At 51.8% G+C, this 12,712-nt stretch overlaps 4 protein-coding genes across 4 annotated transcripts; all 4 read left to right on the plus strand.

The window, feature by feature from the left end:
• Positions 1-908: 908 nt before the first annotated feature.
• On the plus strand, positions 909-2,809 carry BKA58DRAFT_87232 (oxidoreductase domain-containing protein). Its single transcript, XM_046176081.1, has 4 exons — positions 909-1,166; positions 1,245-1,378; positions 1,470-2,685; positions 2,746-2,809. Exons 1-3 carry the CDS (start codon positions 1,045-1,047, stop codon positions 2,489-2,491), a joined length of 1,278 nt encoding a protein of 425 aa, XP_046028854.1. The 5' UTR covers positions 909-1,044; the 3' UTR covers positions 2,492-2,685; positions 2,746-2,809.
• On the plus strand, positions 2,803-4,999 carry BKA58DRAFT_87245 (peptidase S28). The gene is made up of 6 exons (XM_046176082.1): positions 2,803-3,187; positions 3,242-3,308; positions 3,362-3,460; positions 3,523-3,648; positions 3,698-4,132; positions 4,188-4,999. The coding sequence occupies exons 1-6, from the start codon at positions 3,053-3,055 to the stop codon at positions 4,913-4,915; spliced, it is 1,590 nt and encodes a 529-aa protein (XP_046028855.1). The 5' UTR covers positions 2,803-3,052; the 3' UTR covers positions 4,916-4,999.
• Positions 5,000-5,313: 314 nt separating this feature from the next.
• Positions 5,314-7,279, plus strand: BKA58DRAFT_87366 (fatty acid desaturase). The gene is made up of 3 exons (XM_046176083.1): positions 5,314-5,694; positions 5,787-6,619; positions 6,676-7,279. Exons 1-3 carry the CDS (start codon positions 5,511-5,513, stop codon positions 7,006-7,008), a joined length of 1,350 nt encoding a protein of 449 aa, XP_046028856.1. The 5' UTR covers positions 5,314-5,510; the 3' UTR covers positions 7,009-7,279.
• Positions 7,274-10,167, plus strand: BKA58DRAFT_465754 (uncharacterized protein; the record flags this gene model as incomplete). The annotated part of the gene is made up of 3 exons (XM_046174975.1): positions 7,274-7,516; positions 7,567-8,152; positions 8,213-10,167. 3 exons carry the CDS (start codon positions 7,274-7,276, stop codon positions 10,165-10,167), a joined length of 2,784 nt encoding a protein of 927 aa, XP_046028857.1.
• Between the last annotated feature and the right edge of the window lie 2,545 nt (positions 10,168-12,712).

Consider the following 12,712-nt stretch of genomic DNA (forward strand, 5'->3'; position numbering starts at 1 on the left):
CCGCTATGCATGATATGCAATGCCTGCAAGATAGAGTGTCAAAACAAGGATGGTCGTCCTCCTTGCACGTCGCTTGCGCAATCTGTTTCGCAGGCAACCAGGCATTCGTGGACAATACAATTCCACACCCACTCTTTTCCACACAATCGTGTGTGTGTAGCTCTGTCGATCAAACAGCAGCGTCTTGAACATGCCGTTCATGCACGTCGTCCAATACGGCAAAGTGGATCCTCTCGCCACCACGTCTGACATCTGAAACAACTACAGCCATTAATCGCGCCATGATTCAATATTGCCACGCCTGCTATCACCGCCTTTGCCGCTGGCCTCGGACATTGCTTGCTGACTTGCATGGTTTACTCCGGAGTAGAGTGTGAGAGAGTTTCTGCTTCAAACGGTGCCTCGGTATCTGAAAAGGCGGTGCCTATGGTCATTAGCCGGCTCGACGAGTTTGAGGCGCGTAAGGTCAGATTCAGCCTGTCTTTCAGGCATCAAAGAATGTTGTGTTGTCGCGAGCATGGCTGCCACACTGTAAGTTCGACTAGCTGAACTATACGGTATCAACGCGTCTTGGAGGACGTATGCAAGGAACACCCCACGCTCCATATGCAAGATGCTGTATCCGGCTGAAGTGATGTATATTGCCCTCACTACACACCAACTGCATATGCTGATCATCGATTGTCGGCATACTTGCTCTAGACCTTTGTTGGATCAGTCTGGAGTATCAAGCAAACCTCTCGCCCACGTTCAGATACTTTGCGATTTTGAAGTTGAAATGTCGTTGCGATATGGTTCATGGTTCTGATGCACAGCCACAGACGCCACATGAAGATCGAAGTAATGTTCCTGTCCCTGCCATACGAGCCAACCAATCAGTCTGCTTCGCGCTCAAGTCCAGCTGCGATACAGCGCACTGCATGCGGGGCGTATGTTCAGCGCAGCGTCCGCTTGGAAGACCATTCCACGTACAAATACAGTGCTCCCTCTTCTTCACTTTATTCCCCTCAGTCGCTGCGTTTTGCATTGCGCGCATAGTTAATCATGGGGCTCGTCGATTGGTTGAACTCCATGGCGGAGTTTGGTGAGTGGGCTGGTGGACGCAAGCCAGTGACGAAGAAGTCGGATGCACTGCGCTTCGGTGTATTGGGGGCAGCCAAGATTGCGTACGTCTACGCTCTGCTATCTTTGTCAATATGAGGACGTCAAGATGAGATCTGAAGCTAAGACACATCATTGAACAGTCCATTAGCTTTGATCATCCCAGCGCGGTCACACACAGAGGTCATAGTCGTTGCCGTTGCAGCTAGGGACAAGACAAAAGCGGAGGCTTATGCGAAGAGATGGGACGTGCCAATCGTTCATGACAGCTATGAAGGTAAGTAGACCATCTCATGGCAGCTCTTTGGTCAAGCAGCATCACATATGCCTCCTTCGAGCTACCGCAAAGTCACACTGACCCATTGTAGCACTCATCAACGATCCATCCATTGACTGTATATACAACCCCCTCCCCAACGGCCTCCACTATAAATGGACGCTCGCTGCACTCAAAGCAGGAAAGCATGTTCTTCTGGAGAAGCCGTCGGTCTCTAACGCACAAGAGGCACGCTCTCTTTTCCACCACCGAATCTTCAACGCTCCGGATGCTCCAGTCCTTGTTGAAGCAAGTCACTATCGGTTCCACCCGGCCTGGCATTTCTTCTTGGCGCAATTCGAAAAACATGATATAGAGAAAGCAAGTGCTCGCGCTGGAGTGCCGAAAGGAGGTATCCCCGGGACGGATATCAGGTTCGAATACAATCTTGCTGGTGGTGCTGCAATGGACCTTGGACACTACACGCTATCCGCACTACGAGGTGTATTTGGAACTGAGCCCACAGAAGTCACTTCAGCAAAACCTCGGCTCATACACGCGCCACACGACCAACGCTGCGACCAAGCCATGGAAGCAAACTACACTTTTCCCAACGGTGGCACTGGTCACGTTTCAGCCGATCTAGGTGCCCGAGGTGGTTACTGGTTCCCATGGCTAACATCCAACTGGCCCAGCTTCCGCGATCTGCTTGCATGGATCTCCGTGACTCTACATCCGGAAGACCTTGGTGTAGAAAACGGTCTGGAAAAGTCTCACCAGAAGACACTCATCTTCTCTGGCTTCATGAGTCCGCATGCCTACCATCGCATCGATATTGCTACAACCACCACCTTGCGCGACCCTGTATCTGGAAAAATTGTCAAGGAAGAGAAGAAGACCGAACGCAAAGAAGCCTACAAGTGGCCAGAGGGCATGGGCGGCGAAGAACGGGGACAGGATTGGTGGACATCGTATCGATATCAACTCGAGGAGTTTGTGAATAGGGTCAAGGGCAGGGAAGGAAGTGGTGCTTGGGTGGACGGCGAGGAGAGCATTAGGCAGATGGAAGCTACGGATCGGACGTATGAGAAAGCGGGTATGTTGGTTAGGCCTACGAGTGAGGGGTTAGAGTGAGAAGGATTGGGGATGCAGTGTGGCGTCACCGTTCCTGTATCTGTGACCGGATGAGGCTATTGATTGGAACGCGGGGTAGCACTCAGGGTACCTAGGCAGCAGAACGCAGTCGATCTTACCACCAGAACATTTGCATATATTTCGATGCATTCAGAAACGTGTACCCTCTTTGCCTACTCCGAAGTCAGTCAAAGGTGCGAGTTCTTCCCTGCGAAGCCGCGATGTTGCACCACCGACCAAGCTTACAAACACAGCCAGCCATCCCGCTTACACCTCGCAGAAAAGCCTCACCGCACGATAAGACAGTAAGCAAATAGCTCCAAAGCAGCAAGGCAGATACCAAGCAGCGACAAGCTTCTCCAAGCCTGCACAAGCCTTTGCGTCTACCTGCCTGACTAGGCATCGCTCGCTGCACGCGTGCAGCCCTGCCCCGCTTTGAGGTACAGAGGAACATGACGCGATAGCATAGTCCGTTCCGAGAAGCCGAATTCGAGGGCCGTATAAAAGCAATGCGGTACTTCCGAAGTGTTGCGGTACGTCAACTGAGCAGAGGCATTCACAATGAGGTTTATGACGTTGGTTTGCAGCTTCGCAGCTTTGGGGTCTGCGGGCCCGGCTGCGACTTGGACTCCATGGCAGGACAAGAGACAGGCTGGTGATGCACCGGCTTATGAGGCGCATAGCATTGATCAATTGGTTTGTCGCATCGCTTTTTCGCAATCGATGGGCCTTTGCTGATTGCTAGGGCAGATTGATCATTTTCCAGATAGCGATCGGTACCTTCCACATACCAATGCTACGTTCACGCAACGATACTGTAAGTGTAATACGACGCATAAATATCCAGCATGAGCTAATGGTGTGTTTAAGTTTTCGATTCGTCATACTACAAGCCTGGAGGGCCGGTGTTTCTCTATATCGGCGGAGAGACGAGCGGAGAGTCGCGCTTCTCCAATTTGCAAACTGGAAGTAAGTCATCACAGCGAGATACACTTGATGCCTCTTTTCAGGTGGCTGATCGGTTGGTATAGTCATCCAGATACTCATGGAAAAGTTCAATGGCCTTGGAGTGATTCTTGAGAATCGGTACTATGGCGAAAGTTACCCTTACAACTCTAGTACGACAGATGAGCTGCGGTTCCTGACTACAGAGCAGAGTAAGTGATGCTCAATGCTTAGATATTCCTTTGTTCTGACGCGCTTTAGCTATTGCCGACAACGCCTACTTCAGACAGCATGCTACCTTCCCAGGCATCAACGCCAGTCTGAGCAGTGCCGACACCCCATGGATCATGTACGGCGGCTCTCTTGCTGGTGCTCACACTGCATTCACCATGAAGACATACAACGACGTCTTTGCTGGAGGCATCGGTAGCAGCGCCACTATCCAAGCTTTGCTCGAATACCCTCAGTGGTACAATCCCATCATGAAGTTTGGCCCGGCAGACTGCGTTTCTAGGATCGTCGATATCGTTGACAAGATTGATGAACTCATCTGGAGTGGGAATAAGGATGGCATCCAGCAACTCAAGGAAATTTTTGGTCTCGGTGCGCTGCAAGATCTAAGAGACTTTGCTATGACGATTGCGTTCCCGATTGGAGGTCCTATGAATTATCCGACGAACACCTGGCAAGAACTCAGTAAGTAACTGCATTCTACGATTCAGTGATCAAGCAGGAACTGATCTCTTAACAGATTGGTCCGACCGCTACGGTTCAAAAGACTTCTTTAGCTTCTGCTCCAACGTAACGCAAATCAACCCGCCGGCAAATATCAGCAGCGTTGACATGGCGCTTTCCAAGTACTCCAACGGCGAAGCTTGGACGGGATTAGGTGGCTATGCCGACTACGTAAAGAAGACGCTCATCCCGAACTGCGAGAGTGGCCGAATCGACAGCACAGACGAGGGCTGCTTCGGCACACAAAACCAAACATACTACGCCGACCCCACGAACGGAGCAGCGCGCTCATACCTCTACTCAACCTGTTCCGAGTCCGGCGCCTACCAAGTCGCCCCCACAAACGGCCCCTCCCTCATCTCTCGAGTCCTCCAAATCGACTACACCCAACAATGGTGTAGCTGGGCCTTCCCAGCCGGTGAGCACAACAGCATCCCCGCAACTCCGGCATTGCACTACTACAACAAATACGGAGGCTGGGATCTCCAAGCTCCGAACCTCGCTCTCATCGATGGCAACACAGATGTCTGGCTCGATTTATGCTACCACTCCAATTTGGCTGCTCAGCCTAGGATCAGTAGTGATAAGTATCCGAGTTATCTGATTGCGGGGGCTGGACACCATTGGGATAGCTATGGGATTAAGAATGTTAGTGCTGAGCCGAACTTTATTAGAGAGGCGCATTATTGGGAGGAGAGGACTGTGAGTCGCTTTTTGCAGTTCTGGGCGGAGAAGGAGCATTAGGTTGGGATGAGTAGAATAAAGGTGTTTTGCACGAGAACTGTGTACTGTTTGGAAGGTATGAATGTCGATACCGTGTCCAGGTGCGCCCCCACTTTCTTCTGAGGCGCTTGGGCGAACGCGGGGGTAGTCGAGGACCCTGAAATCGTGACAGGGAATGCCAGGGATGCGATGGGCGCTTTTGCATGTGACGCGCTGCGACTACAACTTTCTCAGGCCCCTCTTACTTGGGTCATATACCGAAGCCCAGCAACAGTCTTGGTGCTTGACGTTCTAGCCTATTGGCGATGTGGAATGATGCGTGCGCGTTTCAGTGCTGGTGTTTGCCACTGTGGGTCACCAGGGGCGCGCTAAGTGGTTTTGTCACCGCTTCCAGCCGCTTGGCTTCATCAAATAGCAGCCTCATAGCTCATTGCTACACCAACATGCGTTTGTGCCATTGTCGCTTACCATAGTCTTTGTATTTGTCAGTTCGGTCTTTCCTTTTCAGCACTACACAGTGCTTGTTTCCTGTTCGTTCTAGCGGGCGCCAGCCGTTGCTATCGTTATCGACACATCGCGACAACACCAGCACCAAGCGTATCAAATCATCAACGAAATGGGCAAACTGGCTTTTCCGCTCGACAAAGAGCTTACGGGGCCGGATAGGGTTGTTCTGAACATACTACAGAAGGAGTACGAGTTGTATGAGGCCAAGCCTGCAGAATCATCGACAGACGCAGCGGAAGACTCAGATGACTCGGGTGTCAAACATTCCGAGATCGTGACGCCGTCACCAGAGGGTAGGTACTTTTTTTCTTCCGATAATGAGTGCCTCAGAAGCATCCAACGTCGATATGCGCTTCTGACTCGATGAATGACTAACTTTGCTCAGATCTTTCAGACCAGGAGCGACAGGCGATTGCTTACCTCAAGAAGCTCAACGACCCCAAGTCCGACAGCTTCGAGACAAGTGTTTTCAGTTCTGTAGATGAACCAGACATCAAGAACCCTCTTCTTCGCCAATGGATCATCGACCCCTACATTCAATGGGCGAAGAAGGTTGTCCGAGTCGAGACCGATGTCATTATGGTCACGCATCTGCTGCTGTATTTCTGCACCAGCATCCCGTCGGCAACCTACTTGTACATCAACTTCCATTGGTGGCACGCTGTACTCCACTGTGTCATGCAGGGCTACTACATGGGAGCATACACTCTCCTGAAACATCAGCATATCCACATGCGTGGTGTTCTCAGCAAGAAGTACGACTTCGTCGATCGGCTATTCCCATACATCCTTGACCCAATGATGGGTCATACATGGAACTCGTACTACTATCACCACGTTAAGCATCACCATGTCGAAGGCAACGGACCTAACGACCTTTCTTCTACAATTCGCTACCAGAGGGACAGTGTTTGGGACTTTGCGCAATACGTCGGTCGGTTCTACTTTCTGATCTGGCTCGATCTGCCGATGTACTTCTTGCGTACTCGCAAGCCTAATCTGGCGTTTCAGGCTGCTGGATGCGAGATCGGCAACTACATTTTCCTGTACTTTATGTACAGTTTTGTCAATGCTCGCGCGACGACGTTCGTGTTCTTGATCCCTCTCGCTTTCATGCGCTTGGCTTTGATGACTGGCAACTGGGGACAGCATGCTTTCGTTGATGAGGTCGAGCCGGACTCTGACTTCAGGTCAAGCATCACCCTCATCGATGTACCCGTAAGTTTACATTCATTCGCTATGGACATTCTTGACACCCGCTCACGTCGTGATAGAGCAACCGATACTGTTATAACGATGGCTACCACACCTCCCATCACCTCAACCCGCTCCGCCACTGGCGCGAGCACCCAGTTGCTTTCCTTTCGCAGAAGAAGCAGTACTCAGACGAACAAGCGATCGTGTTCTACAACATCGACTATTTCTTCCTTACCGTCAATCTGCTCAGAAAGAACTACGAGCACATTGCCAAATGTCTCGTACCCATGGGCGATCAGATGAAGCTCACGCTTGACGAGAAGGTTGAGATGTTGAAGCGCAAGACGCGGAAATTCACTGAGGAGGAGATTGCGGAGAAATGGGGCAAGCAATATGCCAAGTTGAAGTAGAGGTAGATTACACTGGTAACCTAGCAATGATAGGTATCTATGTATATTCTTTCGCCCGTTCAATAACGATCACCACCGCTCGGTAACGATAACAAGCCAGATCTCGAGGCACTGCTGCATTCTGTTGTTCTTGCCCTGTGAACCCACGTGCTAGCGTGCAGTACCTGCCCCGGCACGTTCGCTCACCATATTATTCGGTCTTGGAGCCGATCACTACCCCTCGTCACAACAGCATCCTGCACCCATCACTACTCCACTTCCAGCAATGGCGAATTCCGGAAAACTACCTTTCGATCAGAACTTGTTTGTCGCGACGTCCAACGCGATTTACTTGAGGTCGCAGCTCGCCGGGAAGAAGCTGTTTCAGTGCGAGACCGCTAATGGCATAGTCAACGCTCGTGCTTCAAAAGATAACAGTAGTCTTTTTGCTGTAGCAGATGGCCAGGTCGTGATACTACACGACGCCACTCGAAGCAAAGATAGGAAGTACAGACTGAAGAACGGCGATGTATGGCATGTTCACTGGTGAAACAGGTCCATAAATTGACACTAGCATAGGGCGAGCCACGGCTCCTTCTGTTCTCACCCGACTCGCGCATCCTGTACTTCACGACAACACTGAGCAACTCGGTTCAAGCATACTCCATACCAAATGACGAGCTTTTGCCTTCTCTGCCATCACATCCGTCTCCACCAAACGTGATCGCGATATCGAGTAACGGTACTGTCCTCCTTTCAGCCTCCCCTAACCCGCCGACTATATACCTCCAGGACCAAAGATGGGGACGCAGCGCGGCGGTAAACTTCCGCCCGACAGACGCTCGTTCGGCTGCTACATGTGCTGCGTTTCAACAGCCGGACGGTCCTGCACAGTTGTCGTACACGAACTTCGTGATTGGGTTTCAAGATGGGCTACTAGCGATGTACCGCCTGTTTCTACCTTCACTACGAAAGCGTTCCGAGGACTCGCATGCACACCAAACGCAGTTCTTCCAGTTACAGCCCATCCGAGTTGGTGTTATCAAAAAGCTTCATAAGCCGGCCATGGGCGGTATGCTAGCAGCGCAGTTCCTATCAGGCTACAAGTCGCGGGTTGTCAGCATTAGGCATGATGGCAAATGTCGACTTGTCGACTTTGAAGGAGGTGGAAAGATACTCCGGACATAGCATGTCTCTGGACCGGCTACTTGTTTGACTGTTTCAGCGAAAGGCCCAGTACATTCGAGAGGTCGGGCAGATGGAGCGGTGTTGCTGAGTGGTGATGCGACAGAAGATGTTGGAGAGGTATACGAGGGCATTGAGACACTGATCGCAATCGGTATGCAGGCGGGGAAAGTTCTCATTTTCAACGTTCTCGGCCTACTAATACATGAAATCGCGCTGGAAGTTTCTGTTACAGCTGTCGAATGGGTCGGCGATATGACGGCACCTTCTGCCCTTCCGATTCGCGCATCGTCACTATCCCCCGAGCCTCGCTCGGTGGTCGATATTGTCGTAGCAGAGCAACCGACATCCTCCGACGAAGGCACGGGTACAGTCAAAAAGGTTGTATTGGCCCACAAGCAAGCTGTGCCAAGGAAGCCAATTCCTATGCGACAATCGCCAGATCTGTTCTCCGATGAAGCTAGAGAGGCCGGATCCAGAATTCCTAGTCGGAGAAGTTCAGATGTGCTGCGAGGCTCACCCCTACGCGTCGAGCAAGTGCGCGAAAGACCCACGAAAAAGACTTTAGTACGACCGCGAATCTCCACTGGGACATTCGATTCGCCCCCCAGTCCTTCTTCTAGTGACGTCCCTGATGCCAAAGTAATTCAATCCTTTATCAGAGCCGATCCTCCAGTACAAGAAAGCCGGAGATGGCCCCAGTCACATCCGGCACCAAGTGTGCCGATGCCTTTGCGAGCGCAACACTTTTCGGCCTCCCACAAATCTGCCAGCTCGTCTCCAGAGACCGAATTTTCAGATGAAGATCAGGAATGGTTCACACCTCCCTCTACGCGAAGATGCAAAGGGAAAGCTCCACGGCGTGATCTGAGTCCAGAATCATCTCTGACTGCGCCAACCCTCGCATCCATACGCCCGATGCCCTCTGCCAAAACCCCACCTACTGCTTTGGATACGCCTAGTAGAAACTACTCTCGTCCAATCTCCCGGATAATGAAAGAGGGCTCTGGTAAACACCAAGAAGAAATGGTGGAAGGACCGAAAGGTTCAGTGATCGTACCAAAAGTTGCTCAGCGCCGCGTTACCATTCTGGAACCAGAACTTTCGTCGCCTTTCGATAGCCCGAGCAGTCTATACTCACGGGCTACTGCGCCGATGTTGGAGAGACTCCCGGTAAGAAAGGCAAAGGAGCATAGTGCTGGCCAGCGACCTGCCCTCTCAGTTGGGTCTAAGACTCTAATCTTGGAGCCCGCTCTGACAAACTTCGATCCAGTCCAGGAGCTACCCAGCGGTATATGCTCATCTTCAACTTCAACACCGAGTAGAATCATAGACACATCTTCCAATCAAAGGTTCACCGACATGGCAGGCTCAAGCGAGTTAGGGACAACGCCACATACTCCACTGAACCGCGCTGATGTCGCCATCGCTGCAGACTCTTCTTCATCTTCGCTGGATATACTTTATATTCTTCCACCCCGGCCACATGCTGGGATTAACTTTGTGCAAACCCAGAGCCGTCGCAATCTAGCCACTGCAATGCACCGACAGCTCACGCCGAGTTCGCTCGACACACGAGCGGATTCCCCGAGCAGTGTGTACTCTCGCTCCATCTCCGGCATGGCCAAAGGAGGAAACCATGCCGATGCTGTCATTGAAGATACCGATCGGTCAGGATCGTTGAATGCGCCCATGGCACCGCAACATCAACTCAGTATTCACGCGCTCGGTACGCCGATGTCTACCAGCTCGCCGACTAGTCTCTACTCGCGACCCACACCTCGTATGTTTCCCGACCGCTCACATGCTGTTGAGGGGCCGCCTGCAGAGAAGGCGAAAGATGTCGGGTCAGGTGTTGTGACTGCCAAAGCGAGGATGGTAGCGGAGGAAATGAAGTGTTTGGCTGAAGACCAAAAGACGTTGAGACAGGAAGTCGCGGCGTTGAGGGAGGAGTATCGTGTTCTCAAGGATGTGTTGTTGAAGTCGAAGGTATGAGGTGTGCGGGCGTTGTTGTACGGCGTTTCCTTCTCCTATCCCCTCCTCTTCTTGCCCTTTTGTATCTCGCATTCCTGTAGCTGAGCAACTCACATAACCAGTCCTCAAGCCATTATTGAAGCTCATATCTTAAATCCACCCTCCCTGCCCCCAAACGCCTGTCCTCCTCTTTCCCTCCGGCCCAGCCCCACCACTACTCCCGCCACTCATCAACTTCCTCTCCTCATCTTCTGCATAAACACTTCTCACACTACCCCTAACACTGTTCCTCTTCCCCCCGCTGCTCCCATACGCGGACCCACCATGTCCAACACTTCGCCGCGTGATCTGAGTGTCCTGCTCGACAACCGCCTTCGCCATCTTCCACAGCATCCACGTCTGACACGATATCAACACCAGCACGAGCAAGAGGACGATGAGAATGGCGAATGCGATGAAAAGGAAGAGTACGGTTTCGTCGTCTCGAGGAGGAGGACCGGAAGGAGTGAAGCTCTTGCTACCCATGTTTCGCTGATGGTAGGTTTGCTAGCGCGATGCCGTCGGATGATGATGATTATGATGCAAGAAGAAGAAGAGAGCTGGGCCAAGGAAAAGCATTGATTAAATGAGGTGCCTGGCTCGGGAGTTAAGCAACCTCCGGGTGTTGGGTTGGGCGCGGACCGATTTGAGGGCAACGTAACGCTGTTGCAGATCCGTTTCATGGATACGAGGACAGATCGGGAAGATCCATGCTGATAGTTCGCGTTCACTCGGGTCCACGCGAGGTTCTAGACCAACATGATTCACACATACCGAGGCAAGGATGCGAAGGAAGGGTTTTGAAGAATGATGGTATTGCTACTGTTATTGATGAACAAGAAAAGGAGAAATCTGGTACTAGATACAAAGAGGTCATTACACTACTTCTTTTCCCGTTACCGTAACAGTGACACCGTGCGCTATGCAATACAACCGCGATATCGTACCGCCGTTTATCCTAACAAACAAAGCGATGAAGCCTAGCCGTCGAGTCGTGAGGTAGCAATGCCAGTGCCGGGTACTTTCATGACAAATGAAACAATCTGTTGCCCAAAGTGATGTGTCCAAAAAGGTCCGAAAGAGAAAAGGATAAGAAAAAAACTACTGTCCTGCAGTGACAGCAACAAGATAAAACCTGAACGTGATCCGAATGTTCAAACGTCGTTGTGCGAATCCAGATTGCCAGTTGCAGCAATCTATGCGGCAAGCGGCTCTTCGCCGTTAAGCTCATCATCCTCGACGTTCTCATCAACACCGAAGCCAGAATCCCATTGGCGCTTCGTGACCTTCTTCTTACCCTTCTTTCCGATCTTGACCTTTTCGCTGACCTTGGACACCTTGCCAGTGGTGACGCGGTGAAGATCAGCGCCTTGGGTTTTGACTTCAATGCGCTTGAGCTTCATCTCTTGGATGGCTTGGAGAGCGTCTTGGTTGCGGCGCTTTAGGTCATTAGCAAGACGCTCGTTCTGCTCCTGAAGCTGGCGTTGTGAGATGGTTAGAGCGTCGATGGTGGCACGGGTGTCCTCCTCGGCGAGGCGGAAGCGCTCCTTCATCTCTTCGATCTGAGCCTCAAGGAGTACGATGGTCTCGAGACGAGCATCGCCGAGAAGACGCATCTCTGTGAGCTCGGTTGTGCGCTCTTCAATCATCTCTTCGTACTCTGTGCTGCGCTTCGCAGACGTGTCTTGGAGGCTCCTAATGGTGGCTTCCTGTGTCTTAATGACGGTGTTAAGGGAGTCGACCTCAGTGGCGTGAGCGCCAACAATGTTCAACAACTCATTCGCCTCAGCCTCAACACGTCTTGAAAGCGAAAGGTTCTCCTTGCGATAGCCCTCGTTCTCGCCCTTCTGGAGGGCAAGCTCGTCCTCAAGGGTGTCGATCTTGCCCTTGAGAGCGGTCGTGTCCTCCAAGTAGATGCGCTCCCTCTCAGTGACCTGGTCGAAGAGATCGTTGATCTCGGCTTGCTGTCGCTGAATCTGGTTGTTGAGGTCCGTGATGTTGGCCTGGAGCGACGTGATGGTAGAGTTGGTAGAGTTCTCCAGCGCGACGTACTTGTTCTTCAGATCATTGAGCTGAGTAGCAAGGTCGGCAACTTGAACGTCACGATCTTGCTCGAGCTGATCGCGGGCGTCTGTCATGTCGGCCAGATTGTTCTCCAGTGTCGCAATATCGCTCTCGAGACCAATGATCTGCTGTTCCAGCTGGGTGATGGTGTTCTCCTTCGTCTGACGGAGCTGAGACTCAGCAGCAAGCTGCTCGTTGAGATCCTGCTCGCGCTCATCGGCATCTTCTTGAAGGTCAGCAATGGCGTTTTCCTTCTCCTGCTGGAGTTGGAACAGCTTGAGTCGTAGCTCGTTAGCCTGGAGACCGGTGTCATGAAGACGAGTGTTGAGATCTTCGATCTTGTCATTCGCCTCGTCGAGATCAGCCTCAGTCTTCTCGCGCTGAGCCCGCTCGGAAGCCAGGTTCTCGCGGGTATCGGCAAGCTGCTCCTTGAGTTCAGTGATGGTTTCGTTTAGGTTCTCGA

The sequence above is a fragment of the Alternaria rosae genome, assembly GCF_020736505.1.
Source record: "Alternaria rosae strain MPI-PUGE-AT-0040 chromosome Unknown BKA58scaffold_2, whole genome shotgun sequence".
Classification (NCBI taxonomy): domain Eukaryota; kingdom Fungi; phylum Ascomycota; class Dothideomycetes; order Pleosporales; family Pleosporaceae; genus Alternaria; species Alternaria rosae.